This window comes from Hyperoodon ampullatus (genome assembly GCF_949752795.1).
Source record: "Hyperoodon ampullatus genome assembly, chromosome: 1".
Classification (NCBI taxonomy): domain Eukaryota; kingdom Metazoa; phylum Chordata; class Mammalia; order Artiodactyla; family Ziphiidae; genus Hyperoodon; species Hyperoodon ampullatus.
In genome coordinates, this window is record NC_136914.1 from 152,766,236 (window position 1) to 152,789,646 (window position 23,411).

General features: G+C 37.5%; 1 protein-coding gene across 1 annotated transcript in view; it reads right to left on the reverse strand.

Annotated features, from left to right (window-relative positions):
- Nucleotides 1–7,323: 7,323 nt before the first annotated feature.
- Nucleotides 7,324–23,411, reverse strand: part of FAM241A (family with sequence similarity 241 member A) — a gene marked incomplete at both ends in the record, with an annotated part of 36,199 nt that continues 20,111 nt past the window's right edge. Inside the window, one exon of the mRNA XM_079702197.1 lies at nucleotides 7,324–7,569. Coding sequence (XP_079558323.1) covers nucleotides 7,324–7,569 — 246 coding nt within the window. The remainder of the gene's footprint in view (nucleotides 7,570–23,411) is intronic.

Below are 23,411 nucleotides of genomic sequence, written 5' to 3' on the forward strand. Positions count from 1 at the left end.
CATAAATCAGTTGCAGTAGTGTGTTGGGGGCAAGGGGAATATGGTTTCTTTACAAATGAGTTCTGCTCTGCCATTGAAAATTTTATTTTAAACATGCTCCAAAAGTTTGAGGATTAAAACTGCTTTGGAACTTGGGAAAGGGGCCAGAAAGCACAAAACACTTACCTACATCTAGGCTTGAACCTACCCAGCTGCCAAGACACACCCTGATGTTTTGTCCTGATGTCTTGTAGGCACTATCTGAGGGACTTATTAGCATAAATTTTGGCATAAGCAGTTTACATATACAAAATTTCATAGATTTCCTACTCCTGATTTTAAGTAATGGGCCTTTCTGTCAATCATTTGCCCATCTGTTTGTAATAACTTAAAGCCTTTTTTGAACTCTGGGCATAGTGTTTAGTCAACTAAAACTTTATCATAATTGGAGACCTGAATCTCATAATAGAAGCAGGCAACATGACAGAATAAAGGCTGTACCCATTTTTAAATTTTTTAACCTACCTTGACCAATGAGTTTATTACTTAAATTAGTCATCTTCATACTGTACTCTGAAGAGTGAGGTTTTTCGAAGCCGCTCAGGGATCATGGAAGACGAGGTGAGAAAAGAATAGAGTCTATGTGGATGCTGTGTTGTGCTGCTCAGACCCTTCCTTCAGAACCAAAGGTTCTCTGATGGCTGCTGGAATGCTGCTAGATGACAGTCCCCAGCTGTCAGTCCTCTCTGGCGGTTACTTTTGGCTGAAGAGGGCTCCCTTGTCCCAACTATAGGTCCATCCCTAAGGGCCATTCCTGTTTGGGAGCACCCGGTAGAGTCACTGAGGCCTTGCTGTGACTGTATTGAATTGCCCAATTCTGCTTCTTTTACTTCCTTCACAGGTGTTGATCCCAGAGCACTCCCTAATAAATTTCTCGCATGCTAATATCTTCCCGGAATCTGCCTCCCAGGGAACTGGGACCTACAGCAAAATCAATTATAGCAGCTCTGCTTTTATCATTTATATATATTGGATATTTATGTAAGATTTCACTTAAAGCAAAACAAACTAAAACCTTTGAAGGCCACTGATCCAACAATTAAACAATGTTTCACCTTATATGAAAAATCATCATTATGGTTTTGTGCAAGATTAATTTATGTAGGTTAATCTTTCCAAACCAACATCTAAGGAGTGTAATTGTTTCTTCTTGATCTTTATTTGTATGTTACATTTACACATATACTCTTGTGCCTTTTAAAAAGCTGAAAATACATTAAATAATAGACAGGAATATTTTTTATATTACATATGTAAAACCAGGAAAATATATAACAAGCTATCATGAGAGACCTGAGAAGTGCATTCAGTAGATGGCACATATTCTCAAATATTGAGTTTTTACATATCCCACTCCCCTAGCCCCACAAAAATAATTCTTAAGATTTTGTCTTAAAGCAACTATGGTATAAATAAGTATATTGTATATAGAATTTTCATTCTTCCCTTTAAAAAAAAATCTCACATTAAAAAATATACCATCAGCTAGCCTCTCGTAATACAGGGGTTAAACCCATAACAAAAAAGGTCCGTGGTCTTGTGGTAAAAGTCACTATATTCTATGGTGCTTTGGAAAACTAGCAAAGAAATTTCCAACTGATTAACTTGATCAAAGTTTAAATGATAAAACTTTAGCTGCTGATGTTTATAAAATGGATGACTAATAAGAACCTGCTGTATAAAAAATATATATATAAAATTCAAAAATTCCACCAAAAAAAAAAGTCCAAGATGGTACCTGTTAAAACTATGCTATGGTCCCACCTTTGAACTCGGCTCCCCTCCTCAAAAAAAAAAAAAAACAAAAAAAAACTTTAGCTGCTGAAAAGGTAACAATTCAAATTTAATAAGCATACGAATGACCAAGTTCTGAATCTTAGCAGGCTCCTGCTAAGCTCATTCAATAATTCTAATTTACACAGTAGTCAACAGAAAGAAGAAATACAATTTGGTTGTTATTGATCTAGATTTTCCCACTACTCTATTGCCTGGGAAGCCATACATATATCAGGCCTTGGCTTTCTGCTCCAGCAATATGGATGAGGAAAATAAACAAGCTGTTTTCACTCTCAGATGACAATTTCCAAACTTGATGTGGCAGCAATTAACTGAGAAGTAGAACACAATATAAGGAGTCAGAAGGGAGACTCAGAATGCAGGGTTGTGAAAGAGTATTCTTTATTAGAAAGAATAACAAAGTATTTATTCTGGAGCCCAAAATACCAAGCTTACATACTTGAGAATTCCTGCCCACAATTCTGAGATTTTTAGAAAATTAAAGTTTAGTAAATAAAGGTCTATTGAAAAATACTGGAAAAATACGAAATTCAGGTAACATGAGTGACCCTATGCATTTTGGAGAAACAGTGATTCCACCAAGCACAGCACTGAAAATACATTTTCTCCTAAAAAAGGCAAGCATATAGTAGCAATACTGTATATGTATGCAAATAACAGCAATATTCTTCCATCAGAAGCGAATAAACTTTTTAAATGATAACATATACATCAATCACTCTATGCACAATAAGTACATTTTTGTAGTCAAAAAACTCTAATGTACAACCAACTCTAGATCTTCTGTTAATGCACTCTGGGGAGAGCATGAATAAATGAAGCTGATTTATTCATTTGACAAAGATTTTGAGCACATACTGTATGCCAGGCATTGTTAGGCAGTGCAGTTATGAACACGAGAGACGTTTTCTGCGGTGTGAAGCCTATTGTTTAATGGAAGAAGCTGACCATAAGCTTTTACAATATATCAATAACATGATAAATGCTGATAGGGGAAATACAGGGTTCTCTGAAAGCATGTGAAGTACCAAAACTGGATTTAAAAGAGTCAGAGAAGTCTTCCCTGGGGACACAATGTCTAAATTGTGGCCTTACAGTTGTGGATATGTTGGTCAGTTTGGTAGGGAGGAGTTAAAGAAAGAAGATAAAGTATGCACAGAGTCATGGAAGGGAGAAACACATCACTCAACTGAAAACAAAATTAGTATAGTGAATCTTGGAAAGAGAAAGTGGAAGTATAGAGAGGTGAGGTCTGTAAGAACCAGTTCATGAAGGACCTTGTAAAACATATTAAGGAGTAAGGATTTTATCATAATGGTAACAGGAAGCCATTGAAGAGATTTAGGCCAAGGAGATTAGCGTCACATTTTAGAAAGATTATTCTGATTATAAAGGGGAAAAATGAAGGCAGGAGACCAATGAGGATTCTGAGATAGCAATCTATGGATGGTGGTATGGACTAAGTGATACTGGGAATGGAGAGAAGTGGAAAGGTTAAAGACATTTTTAGGAAGTAAAAGAGCAGAGCTTGGTGACTGGTTACAATGTGGGCAGTGTAGGAGGGGATTTTGTCATTTGCTGAGACTGGAAACATAGGAAGAAGAAAAAGTTTGGGAGAAGGATGTTGAGTTCCTTTTTGGACATATTAAATTTGGGGTACTAAGGGATAAGCAAGTACAAATGTTGGGCAAGCAACTGAATGTATGAATCTTATATTCTGTATGGAACTCTCTGAACTGGAGATGTAGACGGGAGAGCTGTTAGTATGAAATGGTAACTGAAGCCACGGGAGTGGTGATATTGCCCAGGGCAAGGTGTAGAGTGATGAGAGAACAGTCAAAACACCAAAAATTAAGGGTTGGGCAGAGAAGTAGGACTTACAAAATACGCTAAGTCCAGCAATAATCCTGAAGCCATAATTTGTACATTAGTTTATATTCTCCTTGGTCAAGTCCAGTACTAGAAGTCCTAATAGGTATGAAAGTCTTATTTGATTTTTTTCTCTTCTTTGACCTTGTAAAGCCATTAATTTGCAATGAAAACATTTAAAATAAAGTGAAATCAATAAACTTTTGTAAAATAACTCAAAATAATCACAAACCAAACAAACAGTCCTTTATTGCTCAGTACCTAGCTTAGATTATTTTGAGGTTAATACTTTACAACAGACCTTTACTTATGCTGTAATTTGCCCTCTATCAGTTCTGTAACTGTTTCTTATTTCCTGATCATCTGGATAGTCTTTAATGGATTTGCAGATTAGTGATAGCCCGGAGAGATTTTCTCTGATCAAAACGTGATTAAACAGAGATATATGTTGGTCAGAAGACAACCATGGTCCATAGTTCCCACATGAAAAATATTCAAATACAGTTTTGGATGGGTCCATGGGGATTTCCCTTAATATGCTTCCTTTATATTTGTAAGTAGAAATGGAAATGTGGCCTCTAGAATGGCTAATCAGTGATGCGCTGGTATATGTTTAACAACTGGCTTGCCAGGAAAAAAGAGCCCTGATTTGTTGTGTTTGCCAGTTTTTATAGTGTAAATACTGCCCCCATACTCAATAACATGCTACCAACTTGATGTCACTAAAGGAAGAGTAGGGATAAAATGTATGCAGTTGGCTCTTGCAAGCCAGTGAAAGCTGGCTCCAGCACCCTACTGGACCAAGAATGATCTGACTGGTGCCTAGGAATGGAAGAATGCCTTGTATATGACAGCTTAACATATGAGACAACTGAATTCTACAAAACTGAGTTTTTCCCTTAATGAAATTGATTTATTCAACTATAGTCAGTTTACTTGTAGGTCTTGACCGTTTCCCTTTGAATTGAGGGCTGGTGGTATGAGTGATATATACACTAATAATCTAGTAATGCAGCCTTGTAACTTCTATCTCTTTATTCATAGCAGTACTAGTTTCTAAACTGGCTCGTATCTGAGATTGAAATGATTGAGAATCATTTTTTCTCCTCCCCCCCACTTTTTTTGGCCGCACTGCGCGGCATGTGGGATCGAAACTGGGCCCCCTGCAGTGGAAGCACGGAGTCTTAACCACTGGACCACCAGGGAAGTCCCTGAGAACCATTTTTGAACAAATTCCTTATACCAGTGGTCTCTTTTTGGCACCAGAGACCGGTTTTGTGGAAGCCGTTTCTTCCATGGACAAGGTGAGGCGGGCGGCAGTGGTTCAGGCGGTAATGTGAGCGATGGTTCAGGCAGTAGTGCGTCGGCAGACGAAGCTTCGCTCACTCGCCCGCTGCTCGCCTCCTGCTGTTCCTAACAGGCACCCGACTGTGGGCCATGGGTTGGGGACCCCTGCCTTATATCATGAAGCAAAGAAATGACCAGTTTCTTTTCATTGCAAGATATCAGTATAATTTGCATTCTATTATATTTCATAAGAGAAAATATTTTATTTCCATTAAATGAGCAAAGTTTGTTTTTTCCTTATAAAAGCAAATAATTTGATGGTATACTGCTCTAATAATATATGCAAAAAGAATAGCAGCAAACTATCTCATTTCTTTATAGAATTTAATATATACTCTATTAACAGCAGTGTGCAGATGCACAGTATTTGACAGTATACTAAATAATTACAATTAAAACTTACTTTTAAAATATTTTCAATATTAGGCACTGGTGGCACCAGAGCTTTTATTATGCATACATATCTTTTTATATTCCAAAAGGAAATTAAAATTCTTAGTAGTATTAGAAAAGAATACACTTTTTAATATTGAATGCAGATATACAAAATCTCATGACTTCTATTAAAAACCTCTCAATTCTACTGGACACAAATAAAGACACCTTTTCAAATAACTTGCACTTATGCCAGGTTCTATAAAATATTCTATAAAAATATTACAAATCCAATAAAAACACAATAATATAGTACAGTCATTTTTTTAAGTCAAACTTTAAAAGTTCTGTATTTATACAAATGCACAATACTTTTTAGTGCCCTCTGACTGGTATTGTTGGTTCAGGATGATCTAATTTTAGAAATCTAAATTGAACATTTTCATAATTTTTCTGCTTCGGAATGGAAGACACTGAGAACTTACAGAATAAATTTTAAAACTAGGATTGGATAAAAACTTTATAAAGTAGAATAGTAAACACATTACACACTTTAGTTATTGCCCTGCCAAAGATAAAAATGCTCCATTGTTCCATTTTTCCTCTATTTAACTTAAATTTCTAGATAATTATCTTAACTACCTACCCTTTGTCTACATAGAAAGTCTTTCAGATGAAAGTGTAAAGATTTTAGATTCTCTAACAAAATCCAAAATATCAGTAAGCCATTTCCATTTTCTAAGTATATTGAAAGAAATGCTTATTTCAATATAAAACCCCAGAGTGCTGAATTAAGACACATTAATAACATGCCTGGCCAATTACTGTCTTGGCTTTGGTCTTAGAGGAATATTATACAATTGGCTGCTGAGTTCCAAATTTAAGCATTTGGTTTTATACTGTAATACTGTACTTTCTAATACAGATATCAAAGAAAATGAGATGATTTTTTTTTAAAAAAGAAATAGTAAAGAATTTCAGCCATAATACAAATCAATTTTGGGGGAAAAATATCCATGTCAAGATAGGAAATAGATTTTTTAAATCTTAGAATAATTGCTATAAAAGAACTATAAAATATAAATTTCTGAAAAAAATACACTGAAAATGTCTCTCTAGGAAAAAAATACACAACTGGTTAGATACAAGAAAATATTCATTACCATGGGGTACAGCCAGCTATGAACCTGGCTTATGAGACTTTAAAAATTCACAAAAAGTAATTAGCACCAAAACTGTCTAAAACTTCAAATGACATACTGAAGTGATTCTAAGCCCAAGTATTACATTATAAAAAAGTTACATTTAACTTGGGAAGCTTCCCCATCAATAATAAATATATTTCTTTTCAATCTTTAGAAAATGTGCTAGCTTTACTGATTTTCATCAAAATTTTAAGGTAGTATATAGAAGTTATCATTTACATTGGATTGGGCTAAGCAGGGACAATGGAAATTCAAATTATTTCCCAGATAATATGGGTTTATTTGGTGGGGGTAGGTGGGGAGCAGTTCTCCAATTACAACTTATTTTTAGCTCCTTGTTTCATCCTTTTTCTTCTAAAATGTTTTAGAACATTTAGAAGAGTGAACAGGGGAACATTCCCTGCTCACTTTTTGGTTTTATTCAAGATTTGGCATTGGAATAGGAGTGTTTAAAAGTGGGCACAGATCACAGTAGTTAAACAAGAGTTATGAATAAGCTACAAAATATATATTCAACCCTGTTATAATCGAGTTGAGTTTAATTTTATAACAACATCAACTTATAAATTTAATTACAAAACAGCACACAATTTGAAACAAGGCAAAATTTTCAGCCTTTATGTGGTGAAATACATAACTTCACTTATTACATATATGGCTGCCAAATGTCAGTAGTTCATTCGGCCATATTTTACTGTTGCACATAAATAATGACAAGGCAAAGAATAGCAACTAGTCCAAGGGCTGGTAGGCCAAGGAACCACAGCATAAGCCAAAAGAAAATGACTATTACTGGTTCTACAGTTTGTTCTCCAAAATACATCCTTGTGAAGCCCATGTCAATGAGGCTTTTGTTCAGTTCACCAAAAAGTGTTCCCATCTTTTTGTAGTCATCTCCAACAGGCTCGCCAGTGGGGTTTTGTGATTCTTCAATATCCTTAAAAAACAGAACAAGACAAAACAAAACATAAACATAAAATGAGAAATAGGTGAAGGTCTTTAAGAATAATGACTATCTCATAGTTCTTCTTTATCTTCCAAAGTATGTACTGGGCATACTTCTGATAATCATTCAATAACACTTGGGAATGTTCCTTTTGATTGTCATAAAAAACAACTGTGTCTGTGCCCACCTTTCAAGAATATGAAAAGCACTGATTTATTGATTTGTGTGGACTCAGCATTGACTGGACACTCAACTGCTAGAACACTGATTTACAAGATGAAGGAAGTAGCTGATTCATTTCCATTCATTTTCTAGTTTCCTGGAATTGCACAAAGACAACTTCTTAAATGAAAAATCATGTTTGTATTTCTCTTATCAATGACCGTGATTTCAGAACAACCTTTTTCTACCAATCTCCTGTTTCGAGGCAGGCTCTGATTGCTCTGTCCTGGTAAATAGGCCTCTTTTTTAGTCCATTCCTTTGACACTAAGACTTTAAGGAACCCAGCCTCAGCTGACTGGAGCAGGGCTTGCTGCTACTATTGAGCCATCCTCAGCTATTACGGCTGTGATCTTTCAGTTTTAGCTGGGGAGCTAAGAACACTTCAGTGTAGGTCCTTGCATAGTTTCCTGTCCAAATTCTATAGATGACCTAAATGTTTCTTATTAATCTCATCAGGAGAAACATATAGTCTCCAAATAGGAATCATTTTGTAAAATAAGCCCAAAAGTCTACATAGATATCAGTCGCCTAGAAAATGTCCATCTGTACCCAATTATAGATACCAAAAATTAAGTACTATTTCTATTACCTCTCAGTCTTATTACAGTTATGGTCTTTATGTCAGTTACTTAAGCTACTATCTCTCAGCTTCAACCCCACCCTTTGGAATTCTGGAAACAATCTGTATCCCTGTTAGGCTATGCCCATAGAGGAACTTGAGAGACATTGCACAGCTGGAGGAGGAAGGGATTTGCTCTTTCCTTGTTTGCCTCTCATGGGTTTCTTGATCCTGTCAGTCTCTAGTGATAGTTCACTCTGGCAGTAGTAGGTCCTTCCAGTAGCAGCCACTGATCTAAATTTAGTGGTTTCCCAACACTTGCAGAATCAATCTCAATGTGCCTTCTTGAGACACCAGATCAAACTCGTGGGTTCCTTTTCCTCAGATATCTGGTTCCCAAGGCCTATGGTGTCTCTCCTTTAAGCTCAGAAACACCAGCACCAGGTGAGCAGTGATCGGTTCTTGGAGGTCTGAGTTTCAGCTGCGTGGGATGGGGCCTTCCCCAGTCTTCTCAGTTTTAGTATTCTACCTCTCTTCTTTACTCTCTCAGGCCCAGGAGTGGTCGCTGCTTCCTGCTGTTACTATCTGTGGCCCTCTAGCCTACTTTAGTGCAGTGGTTTTTAAAATTTAGCATAAGTTACGATCCCTTGGAGGGCTTTTAAAGCATGGATTGCTGGCCCACTGCCAGGGTTTCTGATTTAGTAAGCCATGAGTGGGGCTTGGAGTCTGAGAATTTGTACTTCTAGCAAGTTTCCAAGGGATGCTTATGTGGCTGTCTTTTTACCATCTTTTGAATATCACTGCCTTAATGTTTTTGCCTTTTCTATTCTTCAATGCCTACTTAACAATTCTTTATATTAGATTACCTTTGTTAAAATAATTGGTATAGTTTCCCTCTCTTCACTAGCCCCTAATGCAGTCACAAAAGAAAAACTGTCATGTAAATGACATAGTTGTAATTATAATTTATTAAAACTAATTTCTTATAGGAGTGATGATTCAAATCAGTAATTATTTGTTGAATATATACTTGCTCATAGTAGGTGCAAGGTAGAAAATTACTCATGTGTAAAAAGAAGACTTTGGGTATAGGGTTTCACATAATAACAGGTAAGTATTAAATGCCATTAATTTTGCTGTCTATGCCAAAAAAAGTTAATTAGCTTAACTTGAGGCACTCTTCAAACACATGAATCAAACTTAGATTCCTTTAGTAGAAACCAAAGCTTAATCATTTCAGTAATCAATACGTAAATAACTAAAATTTTTTTTTTTTTTTTTTTTTTTTTGCGTTACGCAGGCCTCTCACTGTTGTGGCCTCTCCCGTTGCGGAGCACAGGCTCCGGACGCACAGGCCCAGCGGCCATGGCTTACGGGCCCAGCCGCTCCGCCGCATGTGGGATCTTCCCGTACCGGGGCACGAACCCGTGTCCCCTGCATTGGCAGGCGGACTCTCAACCACTGCGCCACCAGGGAAGCCCTAAAAATATTTTTTCATTTAAAAAATGCCTTATTTTCTGTTCTACATATACAGTTTAAGGAAAGAGAGTGAAAAAATCTAATTTTATTTGCAATAGTCAGAAAAAATGATTTTCAATATGATTTCCCATATAACAGTAATTCGTGTAGCACACAGAGTGTCATTGGTGTTGTGGAAAAATGAGACTCAAAGGGGCATCACTGTTAAGTCTATATTTTAAGTTTAAGCCAGAATTATTTTTGAGTTAACAAGTACATATAATTTAATAAATTACTTTTGGATTTCCATTTCTACCAAAAAAAGAGAAAAACCAAATGTTGTAGAGATATCTGGAGAGTTCACATCTAGCCTCCCTACACTTCAACTGAATGACCTTGACCAAGTTACTTCATTTTCCTGAGCTTCAGTTTTCTAATCCATAAAATGGGATTTATATGAACCCCTTTTGATACTGATAATACCCTCTTGAATTATAATTTATTTGTTAACCCTTCCTTATTTTTTGTATTTTAACTTCTAAATTATCTTTTCCTTCACTGATGTGCTGTAATCAATTTTATGTTTCTCAGCTTCTCATACTTTTCTATGTGTTCCATGATAATATACTATATTAAAAAAGAAAAACAAAAATCTTGTTCTTTCCTGAGATTAAGGCTTTCTTTTCATTAGGATAGAACTTGAACAGTTCTTGATTTAGTTTGTAATTCTTCTGGTCCCTCAACTCTCTCTTCTACTCCAGTGTCTAGCATTGCTGGTATCATTTTTGGCCTCTTTTTTTCATTAAAGTTTTTTTTCTTTTTTACCACCTCGAATTTCTTTTAATCTATGCACTTATTGTACTTTGGGGTTTTCTGTTGTTACTGAAGCTTTTTAAGACTTTTTCAGTATTTTTGTGGTTTTAGTACAAAGCAAGTACCCTAATCTGAAATGGTTCTTTCTGAAGATTTCTTTGAATTCTTTTACAAACTGCTTGTGGGTTTTTCAGGGGAAGAAGTAGGTGTTGCAATGCTTAGTTAACTCCTAGAGGTCAGGTGGGGAGGCAGCAGTTAATCATATCATCTCAGATCCTGGGAGCAGCTGAGGGGACTGAGAAGGGAAGTAGAAGGCCCAGTAAGGACTGGCCTAGGCGTGCTGTGGCAGCCTGCCGCTTCTTTTTTTAATATGAAAAATTTCAAACACACAAAATTAGAGAAAATAGTACAATCCTTAAATACCTATCAACCAGATTAAATAATTACTAAAAATTTGCCACTTTACCAAAGCACTTCTTAATCTGGGCAATCTAAAGGAGAGGAAAAAAGTAAAGTCACTAGAAGAATGCCTAAAAGTGGCATATGTTCACAAATGAAGTTCTGTGGAAACATCAAAGATATCCAGCAATGAACTGGATGGGGGTTTGAATAATCCTAGAGGAAAGACACTTAAAAACATGGAAAAGAAAATAGGCAGCATTCTTAAATCACTGGCATTACAGTTAATCTCATTACAGTATTTTCTGTATCAGTAAATATTTGTTGAATAGATGGAGAGAATTTATCATGTGTCTGGCAAGCATTAAAGCAATATCTTGATAGGTTTTCTACCTGCTCCACTTTTTGCCAAACAAAAGATGGTCTTATTTTTCCAAAGTATTATTTATTATAGTAATCTCAAAGCAATGTATCAATTTTATGGAATTAGCAGTCTTTTTTTGTTGTGGATATTAATAAGCATCCATCCACTCTTTCCTCTTTCCTATTAGAACCTTAATCCAGTCTGCATTTTTTTTTTTTTTTTGCGTTACGCGGGCCTCTCACTGTTGTGGCCTCTCCCGTTGCGGAGCACAGGCTCCGGACGCGCAGGCCCAGTGGCCATGGCTTACGGGCCCAGCCGCTCCGCGGCATGCGGGATCCTCCCGGACCGGGGCACGAACCCGTGTCCCCTGCATCGGCAGGCGGACTCTCAACCACTGTGCCACCAGGGAAGCCCCAGTCTGCATTCTTTATGTGAGGAAAATCCCATCTACAGCTTCCGAGGTGATGGGTCTAAGAGTAATCCCCTTCCCTTTACTAGAAGCTGGCTTTTGGAAAGGCCATGTGATCTACTTTGGAATGATGACTTTTGTGGCTTTTCTGGGAAAATTCTTTCTAGCTCTTCTGATACAACTTTGGAAAGTGATCCTTCTTCTATTTCTCCACATATAGACCTTAAGTAGAGAGAATTTACTGTATTTGTATTAATTTTCTATTGGTGCCATACAAAATTACTACAAATTTAGTGGCTTAAAACAACACAAATGTATCGCTTTATAGTTCTGCAGGTTAGAAGTTATGTCAGCAGGATTGTGTTTCTTTCTGAAGGCTCTAGGAGAGAATCTATTCCTCTACCTTTTCTAGCTGCTAGAGGATGTCCATATTGCTTGGCTCCTGGTCCCCTTCCTCTGTCTTCAAAGCCAGCAATGTTGCAGCTCTCAGACCATCCTTCTGTAGTTAACTTTTCCCTCTGACCACAGCAGGGGAAGGTTCTCTGCTTTTAAGAACCCATGTGATTAGGTCTAGTCCAGTTAGATAATCCAGGATCATTTCCCCATCTCAAAGTCCTTAAATTTGATCACATCTACAAAAATCTCTTTTGCCATGTAAGGTATCATATTCATACGTACTAAGGATTAAGATGTGGACGTCTTTGGGGGGGAATGGGGAGAAACCATTATTCTGTGCACCACAGTATTTAATTTTAAAATTATTTCTTTATATATCTATTTCTCACTATCTTTGATAGGAAAGATCAAGTCATTAAAGGCAAGAACCATATCTTATAGTACTAACATGAGTACTTAGTATAGTGCCTTGTGCCTGGCCCATTGTAGGCTCACAATAAATATTTGTTGAATAAACAATAGAAATATTCTATAATAACATATCAGGTAAAAAAAACTCGAAAAATAAAAACAAACTTTACATGTAACATAAATTATTTTATTTTCCCATGAGTACAGTTGTGAATTTGTTCAAATATTTATAAATAAGTTCTAGATTTAGATTATAAGATATGGGAGCTGTTAGCTAAAATTCACATGCTCAGTTCAATTCCTAAACCACTGTATTTTAAGAGCAGAGGCTAATATGAACGGATGAGTTCTTGAGTCCTTGACTCACTCTCAGATGTGTGTAATTTTCAGAGTAATAGTAGTGGTGGTACTATTGTTAATGGTATAGTAGAACAGCTAACACTCAGTGCTTACTATATGGCAGGCTCTGTGTTGTGCATGCATTCTCTTGTTTAGTCTTTCCAACGGGCTGTGAGGGAGGCACTATTATTTTCCCCATCTGCAGATAAGGAAACTAACTTTCAGGGGAGTTAAATGTCTGGCCATTGAATTATACTTAGTAACTGAAGGAGCTATGATATGAACTCAGACATTCTTACTCCAGAGACAACACCATTAATCCCTATGTTATACTCCCTCCAGTTATTATTATATTATTAATAGCTAACAGCTGTCTAATGCTGCAGAGAGAAATATTGATCTCTGAAAAAAGACAAGCTATGTAAGCACATTTTCATTTTTCATAGAAAAAGTACACTTAATATAGTGAAATCAACATCAGTATCTTTTTTGCATTACATCTTTTTTCAGTTTACACTTGAAGGTGAGTTTATCAAGCACAAAACTTGCTCAAATTTTAATTTTCATCTTATATAAAAATTTAAACAAGGTAAAGCTATTTGCAGCAGTTTAGCAAATTTTTCATAGCCCTTTCAGTATTGACTAGAATTCAGATTCAAATGTGAGAAAAAAAAAAAAAAGAAAGACTCCAAGCAAGAATGAGGAGATAGGCTTGGCCGAGATGAAATTAGGCAAAAATCCAACCAACCAACCAAACACACACACACAAACACTTCACACATAAAATACACCAATGCAAAAATGCAGATGGCATTTCCCCCCTGTTCTAACATTAGTCACTTTGTGTCTTTGCCAAATTTTTTCTTTGTATGTGAGGTCCCAATGGAAGAATATTTGTCAAATGTACAGTTTCCTTCATGATCATATGATAGTACTGACTATGACATGCACATTAAAAAGTGTTCTCACCAAAATAGTGATATTATTTTTGTCCATGATTAATGACATAGGGGTGTTATAATTGACTGAAAATCCTTCTTTAAAAATATGCAAAATTAGTGATGAGAAATTAAAGGTGGGGACTTCCCTGGTGGCGCAGTGGTTAAGAATCCGCCTGCCAAGACAGGGGACACGGGTTCCATCCCTAGTCCAGGAAGATCCCACAGGCCGCAGAGCAACTAAGCCCATGTGCCACAACTACTGAGCCTGAGCTCTAGGGCCCGCGAGCCACAACTACTGAGCCCTTGTGCCACAACCACTGAAGCCTGCATGCCTAGAGCCTGTGCTCTGCAACAAGAGAAGCCACCGCAATGAGAAGCCAGCGCACCGAAATGAAGAGTAGCCCCCACTCACTGCAACTAGAGAAAGCCCGCATGCAGCAACGAAGACTCAACACAGCCAAAAATAAATAAATTTATTTAAAAAAAAGAAATTAAAGGTGAACCCTTAAATAATCATAGGATTATTAAGAGCAAAGGATCCTTAAAGATAATTTAAACAAAGCCTCTTACTTCAGAAACAAGAAATAAGAGGTTAAGTCACACAGCTTATTAACAAAAAACACAGGCTTTGGAAGCAAGGTGGACAGATTCAAATCTTTCTCTGTCACTTATACGGGGCAAATTACTTAACCGCTGACCCTCAGTTTCCCCAGGTATAAAAGGAGCGTATTAATATCTACTTCATAGAGTTGTGATAATAAAATGAGGAAGCAGATAAAAAGCTTTTAGAATAGATACAACAATCATTCAATATATAGTAACTAATATTATTACTACAGTTTTGGTAGAATTTATGTCTTGTGATTTTTACTTCTATTCTCTTTCTATTGTAACATGCTGCCTGAGATAATTAATACCTTATGATCACCTTTCTTGTAATAATTAAATTCAGTTGTATTTTTCTTCAAGTGTTACGACAATTTCATTATATAGAAGTTGAGGTGGGATGTTTTCTATGGCACATCCTTACCTATGGAACAATCTGTGCACATTAGTATGGCAGAGCCTGCTTATTTACTTTAAGAAGAGTACAAGCTACATTCTATAAACAGGCTTTCACCGAGTGGGTGACAGTTTAAGATTCACTTTCAGCTGTTTTCCTGAGTGCAGTATTGGAAGTCTGCTGTTTTTGCCTGTCTGATTTTTATGCTACTTTCTTCTGCAGGTATCACCTTGATTTAACTTTGGGAAAACCCTCCCCCGCCCACTCGTGGTCCATGTGTTTTGGTTGAATGTGTGCCCATTCCCCAGTTCCAGGCCTGAACAATCAGAACATTTCATTTCCTTGGGCATATGATTAGTTAAGGAATGAGCATGTGACCCAAGACAGGCCAGTGAAAGCTCTCTACCTGAGACTTTTGCTGCAACTATTGAAAAAGTGACATTTTTCCCCCCACCGATATTGGTTAGCTGGCAAAATGGAGGGCATCTTATTGGGTTGGCCAAAAAGTTCATTGGGTTTTAAGTAAAAATAAAAGACACATTTTTCATTTTCACCAAGAACTTTATTGAACAACATATTCATTAACCAAACTTTTCGGCCAACCCAATATTACAATGAGGAGAAAGCTTGCTATGAATGAAGTTAATATAAAGTAAAGCCAAGAAATTACATAGTTGATGTTGTTTGAATACATGAATCCAGTTAGGGCATCTACCTGTTTTTTGGTTTTTTTTTTTTAATAACATGAGCCAGTAAATTCCTATTTTGCAAAACATAGTAAAAGTTGAATTTTTGTTGCTTGGAACTAAGAGTTCGGACTACAGATGATGATGATGATGATGATGATGATGATGATGATGATGCTAAAAAGTAGTAATAGCTACCATTAGGGACTTCCCTGGCGGGCCAGTGGTTAAGACTCCACACTTGCAATGCAGGGCATGCGGGGTCAATCCCTGGTCAGGGAACTAAGGTCCCACATGCTGCGTAGCGCAGACAAAAAAAAAGGGCCTGAAACTTGGAGGCGGAAGTAGGGTTTGGGACTTCCCTGGTGGTCCAGTGGGTATGACTCCATGCTCCCAGTGCAGAGGGCATGGGTTCGATCCCTGGTTGGGGAACTAAGTTCCCACATGCCGTGCAGCCAAAAAAAAAAAAAAAAAAAAAAAAAAAAGTAGTAATAGCTACCATTAACTGAATGTTTTCTACTGCTAGATATTGTGTTAAGCACTTTACATTCATTATGCCATCTAATTATTATTTATTATAATAAGTATTATTAGTTAATTTCAAAGCTTGTGTTTTTAACTGTAGTGCTCAAGAACTTCCTCATTAATTTGGTCTTAATTAACATGATTAGCAATAATTAACATGAAGAATGTATTAATAATATTAAAAAATAATAATGGGGGTTATGCAAGTAGAAATTTTTAGATATAACTTTCTAAAAGTGTTTAAAAACTACATAAGAATACATGGATAAATGCTTATTGTATTCAGATAACATGAATACAGAGTAGAGACTAAGATGCTGATTTCTCCTTGCCACTTTAGGTTAACCTTCCCTAGCTACCAAGAGGAGCCAGCCTCAATAACCCAAGCCCATGGAAATCATAACTGGGAAGGTAAATTTATTTTGGTATACATATCAAGATGCATACTGAGCAAAAGTATTTTTGGATAGCACATAGTAGTCTGTGAACTGAGGTTTATTAAATGAATGAAGAAATGAATGAATGAACAACTCCTAAATCTTCTTGCTGCAACCTCTTCTCCTTTCAACTTGTTTACTCAACTGTAGGTTTCCCCTGCTATCCAAAAGTAAAGTGTTCCTATAAAAGCTTTCGTAAACCAAAATGGTGTAAAGCAAAGAAGCAATTATCCTAGGGCACGTCTTGCTAATGGATACACAAAATAAACTGAGAAAAAGCACAGATGCTCACAGACACAGTTCAAAACTATGGTGTCCTGATGCTGAGATGCTGAGTGTAGTTCCTGGGGAAGGAGCTTGATGTTGTCACTCTAGCTACTTGGGATGTGTGCTTCCTCTCTAACTTGCTACAAAACAAATGCTGAATGCTATTTTCGCTTTACATCTTTTTTTCTTAAAAGCAAAAATCCTCTTTGGATTTCTTTTGCTTATCGAAAACAGGTACAAACTAATGTAGGTCTTTCATAAAAGTGAAGTGGCAGAAAGCAAATTTTCGAAAGCAGGGAATACCTGTACTCCCACTGTTTTTCAACTTCACTTGGATTGTAGTCCCGTCTCTAACTTCTCTCAATCCACTAGCCCTCTTCTTCACTTTTCACATTCAGCTTGACTTCTATGATGCAAAGTTTAAAAAACTTTAATAAAACTCCTTTGTCTCATAGGGGAAACCCTAATCTTAGAGTAACAACTATTTTCTATGTCTGCACCTGAGTACCTGTGGTGCTAGAGAAAAGTCACACCATAGGGTGCCAAGAATTTATGACAACCCCAAACAGATCTTCAAGTACATTCCTACTTCATTTCTCTGCTCTACTCTTTCTGTTTTTGGAGTTTTTTTTGCTCTCTACACAGGGCTGTTTCAAATCTCTTCTTTTAAAAATCTTGAACTGCCTCCTACTCCTCTCTTTATCCCTATCCTCCAGCAAATTACCTGACCTCCTATTTCTCAGGAAAAAGGGAAGAAGTCAGAAGAGTTTCCTTAACTTTGTGATACTAAATGTATCAACTACCAAAGTTTACATCCAACTTCTCTTCATTCTCTTTTGTTACAAATAAAGAAATAAGGAAGTATTCCTCTTTCTATGTCCAATTTCTCTTACCTATGCTTAGGCTCGCATCCTTTCCTACCTTATACTATCCCTTTTCCATTATCCCTCTGTCTCATATATATTCAGTCTTCCCCTTTCAGTTGGCTGCTCCTCATCAGTATTTATACATGCTTAGATTTATCCCCCTTAATGCCACTAGCTCTGCCTTGCCTTTTCTTCTCCTTCATAACCAAACTGTTTGAAACAATTCACTCTGCTTGTTTCCATATTTTCATCTTTGTCAGGAACTGTGAAGGGACTGATGTTTTATCCTAGTTGCAAGTTAACAAGTTAGCCTGTCTTGGTTTCATGGATACTGGCAGGAGACACAAGCCTCCTCGGTCAGAGACAAAGGACTTTATTCCTCATGCCACAGGAAGCAGCCTGAGTTTCATGTTGATGTTGGTTCCCTTTACCTCCTAAGTCCCACAGGGTGACAGAGTGGCACAAGTTGATGCTGCATACAATGGGCTTATGTCTCAGCTGAAGAACTCTGAGCTTAGGGAACTCTCATCTTTTACAATGGGCTGTAAGCAAATCTGCCTGATGTTTGTCCCAGAGGGAGACATCATTTTTATTACACTGGGTATCAGGAAATCTGCCCTCTGCTCCAAAAGGAGACAATATTCCTATCTTCCAAGTCTGTTCATTTAACAAACATCCTTGAAAAACAGTCCTAAACAAAAGTTCTCAATGCAAGAGATCCATGGAGAATTGCTCCCCACAATCTTCCAGTCAGACCTCAACTTACTCCAGTGTGGCCTCTGTTCCTATTACACCACCAAAACAGTTCTTGAAAAGGTTACCAGTAAACTACCATATCAGTAAATTAGAGGGTTTCTTTTGGTGGCGGTGGGGAGGAGCACTCCCTGGCGGTCCAGTGGTTAGGACTCCGCGCTCTCACTGCCAAGGGCCCACGTTCAATCCCTGGTCAGGGAACTAGGATCCCACAAGCCACGCAGCGGGGCCAAGAAAAAAGAAAAAAAATTAGAGTTTTTCAGTTCTAATTTTATTCAAACCCTAAGCAGAATTAATAACCAGTTTTTTCTTTTCTTTTGAATTATATGGTATTACATTCTCCTGGTTCTACTCGTTCTATTTTCATCCCTCTGGCTATGCCTTTCTCAGTCTGCTTTGTGGGTTCACCATCCTCAACCTAGCTATTAAATATTGATCCTCAGCCTCTGGTCTTAAGCCCTTATCTCTCTCTCTTTTTTAAAAAATAAATTTATTTGTTTATTTACTTATTGCTTTTTGGCTGTGTTGGGTCTTCGTTGCTGCGCATGGGCTTTCTCTAGTTGCGTCAAGCGGGGGCTACTCTTCCTTGCGGTGCATGGGCTTCTCATTGCAGAGGCTTCTCTTGCTGCAGAGCATGGGCTCTAGGAAGGAGCACGGGCTTCCGTAGCTGTGGCTCGCGGGCTCCAGCGCGCAGGAGCAGTAGTTGTGGTGCACAGGCTTAGTTGCTCTGTGGCATGTGGGATCTTCCCAGACCAGGGCTCGAACCCATGTGCCCTGCATTGGCAGGCGGATTCCTAACCACTGCGCCACCAGGGAAGTCCCCAGCCCTTATCTCTTTTCTTTCCATATTCTCTTCCCAAATAAGCTCATCCAAACTTTACAGTTTCAATTACCACCAGTAAATCAGTTATTTAAGTATTATAGCCAGCTCAGACCTTTCTTCTGCACTCTAGACCCATATATTCAACTGCCTTCTCGACATTTACACTTGGATATCTTGAATATACTTCAATATTCAACACACCCAAGGCCAAACCCATGATTTTCCTCCTCAAAACTGGTCTTCATTCAATGAACAGATTCTCAGGAATAAAATCCATCCTTAATTTCTGCAAGTAAGAAACTCAGGAATGATCTGCAAAACCTTCTTTTCCCTAATTTCCTATATCCAAATTGTCAGTGGGTTCTTTTGATTTTAAATCCTAAAATCTCAGGCATTTATAGTTTTCTAATCTTTCTTGTTTGTTGGCTGGTATACAATCTGTCTTCTCAACACCTTCCTTTCTGGTTCTTTTTATTCCTTCCTGTGGATGTGAGTCACTATTTGGTGTCATTTCCTTACTCCAATACAACTTTGTTTCCACCTTTGTATTTTGTGCTGATATTGTCAAATATATTATATTTCAGTATGTTATAGGCTCAACCATACAATTATATATACATATTGTTTTATGCCACTGCTTTTAAATCAGTCAAGAGAAGATGGTGCGATTATACTATCTTTTGTAATTATCTACATCATTGCCTTTACCAGTGCTCTTTGTTTTTTTGTGTGGATTCAAAGTACTGTCTGATATCAGATGCTTTCATCCTTATAATTTCCTTTGATCATTCTTGTAAGACAGGTGTGCTGGCAAAAAATTCTGTTTTTATCTGGGAATGTGTTTTACCTTTATTTTTGAAAGATAATTTTGCTGAATATAAGACTGTGGACAGGTTTTTACTTTCGGCACTTTGAATGTGTTGTCCAATTGCCTCTGTCCTCCAAGTCTCTGATGAGAAATCAACTATTGATCTTACTGGGGTTTTCTTTTATGTGATGAGTTGTTTTTCCTTTGCTGCTTTCAAGATTTTCTCTTTCTCTTTCAACATTTTGACCATAATGTGTCTAGATGTGGATCACTCTGTTTATCCTCCTTGGATTTCATCGAATTTCTTGTATGTGTAGCTTAATGCTTTTCATTAAGTTTGAAACATTTTCAGCCATATATATCTCAGAATATTTCTTCTGTCCCTTTCTCTCCTCTCCTCATAGTCCCATTATTTGTGTGCTGATGTGTCTAATCATGTCCTACAGTTCTCTGAGGCTCTGTTCATTTTCTTCCATTCTTTTTTCTCTCTGTTCTTCAGATTGCATAGTTTATATTGCTCTATCTACAAGTTCACTGATTTTTATCTTCTGTCCACTCAGTTTTCATTTGGGTTACTGTACTTTCAACTCCAGAATTTCCATTTAATTCAAAAGAAAAACAATTTCTCTTAATTAATATTCTCTATTTGATGAGACACTGTCATCATACTTTAACTCTTTAAGCATGTTTCTTTTAGTTTTTTGAATATATTTATAATAGCTGTTTTGAAGTCTTTGTCTGCTAAGTATATCACTGGGCCCCATCAAAGACATTTTCTATTGTCTGATTTTTTTCCCTACTTATGGATCATACTTTCCTGTGTCTTTCCATGTTTCATAATTTTTTTTGTCAATAACTGGACAATTTAGATATATTTTTGCAACACTATATACTGATCCCCTACCACCTCTCTGGAGGTGGTGGTGGTTGTTATTCGCATGATTATTTGTTTAGTGACTTGGCTGAACTAATTCTGCAAAGTCTATTCCTTTGCAGTGTGCATCCTCTGATGTTTCTACTCACATTTTTCCCCCTTATTTTCATCTTTAGTCTCATTACCTAGGGGTTGTCCCTGGGCTAGTATAGCCATTTCTTGGTTAGAGGTTGTGCTTACGGTCCCTTAGACAGTTATTTTCATTCTTTACCATTGGCTGTATCTGTAGCTTGGAAACTGCTATCATAGTTCAGAGATTTTACTTCTTTGCCCCACATTCAGCAAGGGACTAGTAGCTTGGAGGGTCCTACTCTTACTACCCCTGAGAGGATATAGCCTTGGGCATGTATACAATTTTCCGACTGTCACAGGTGATTGTGATATTTTGGAGCCTTGCTTCCTAGGAGTTATCCCTGGGCCAGAGTAGTGTATTGTTCAATCAGTGTTTGGTCACAGGTTGTATTTAAGCCCCTTGTTCTTTGTAAGGCTTCTTCCCTGTGTTGATGGGTCTGTGTGCAGCTTAGGGAATGCTTTCAAGTCTGCCCCACATCCTGCTACAATTGTTCCTGAGTGGGTGCAGCCTAACACATGCACACTTGCCTTCCTGATCCTCACAGGTGACTATGATCCCAAGAAGGTTCTTCATGGCCGACTCTTTCCCTGGTTCTTTCTTTAAAACCTCTGGCTGCTCTGTTGTTTTGATGTATTATGGAGCTACCAGCCTCCTCTTAATTGCTCTTCATCAAGATCTGTACTGTTTTCAACAACACCTTTAGGCATGGAGTTCTCCATTCCTTCTTCCAGTTGAAGTTAGTCTTCTCAGGCAGATCCAAAGAGCTCTTTACTTTTATGGTCTGCCTTTTCTCCTGGGCAGAACACCTGCACCACTGCACTGGAGTTGGGGGCAGGGACCCTATTTTCCTAGAGTGACAATCTGGCTCTATAAGGAGGTCCTGAGGGTGGGAAGCAGCTCTTGGTCATGGCTTGCCTCTCTTGGTGTGGAATCTCTACCCTATAGTGAGTTGGGACGGGTAATTCAGCCTCAGTGTTCTCAGCTTGCTGTGCCTAGGGTGGGGGTTGCTTGGGGGGGAGGGAGACTTGGTCCTTTCAGCCATGCCTGCCTGGAATAGACTTCCTGTAACATGGAGCTGAGGGGGAAGGGAGGAAAGGGATGAGAAGGCCTGCCCTTGCAGGTGAAACTGTAGCCCTAGACTGGGAGTTAGGGGGAGAGGGGAACTTCAGCTTCTTGGCTACACATGCTGGGGTTGCAGCTTCTATAACACAGCACTGTGATGGGGAGGTAATGGGTTAGGTTGTGGCTCAAATGCCACAAATACTCACTGTTCTTACCTAGATTTTGTAGATTTTCTTTAATGAATGTTCCTTCATTTGCTGTATGCTCTTAGGGTGATTCCCAAAGAGTTTAAATGATATTTTATTTTTAAATAATTTTCACCAGTTAAATTGTTGTTTTGCTGGGATAAAATCTACTGAGTTCCTTACTTCATTGTTCTGGAAGTCCTGCCATGTTGTTTCTGGACATTAATTACTTCTGATGGTGAACTGAAGGATAATTCCTGTAAGGATGAACCAGGGGATCCTGGGTAGTACTCAGCTAGTTTTCTGGAATCATCCATAGGACCTTAAGCACTTTGAAGAGTCTTTATTTTATTTTATTTTTAAACAAGGTGAAATTTGAGGGGTTTTTTGGCTGCATTGGGTCTTCGTTGCTGTGCGTGGGCTTTTCTCTAGTTGCGGCGAGCGGGGGCTACTCTTGTTGTGGAGCACAGGCTCTAGGCATGCAGGCTTCAGTAGTTGTGGCCAGCTAACATATTTGCTAGACTCTGCTAAGCAAAGAAGGAAAACTGCCTCTTTAATGGTTGGTATGAAAGGAAATGAGAAAGGAGGAAAAGAAACCCATTGTTTTTTATTCATTTAAGCTTTAAATATAAGTAAATATTTAAAGACTTTTTTAAAAAAAAGGGTTAGTAGAAGAACCATATGATTAAATGGAACTTCAAAAGTTGAACTTCGGCTGGTAATTAACTCATTTTTTAAAAATTAAGTCTAAGGAAAGTTAACTGGAAATTCTAGTCTCAGAATAGTCCTGATTTTCCCTTTAGTTGCATCGAATACATTAAATTTTACACCCAAGTCTGTATTTTAAAATAATTTTTAGCATAGTAAAATACTTTTTATCAGTATTTATAACTCTCTGGAAAAGTTTCTTAAGAGTTTCAGAAATGTCAGAAGTAAATCAAGAATGCTCTGTGAGCATTAAAATCATCTCCTCCTTCCTAACTCCCCATATTAAATCTCTGGCAGCCCAGAAAGAAAATAATAAACAAAGAAATAAATATACTAATACATATAAGAACAAATAAAACTATCTTAAGCTATCATATATATTCAGTAAAAC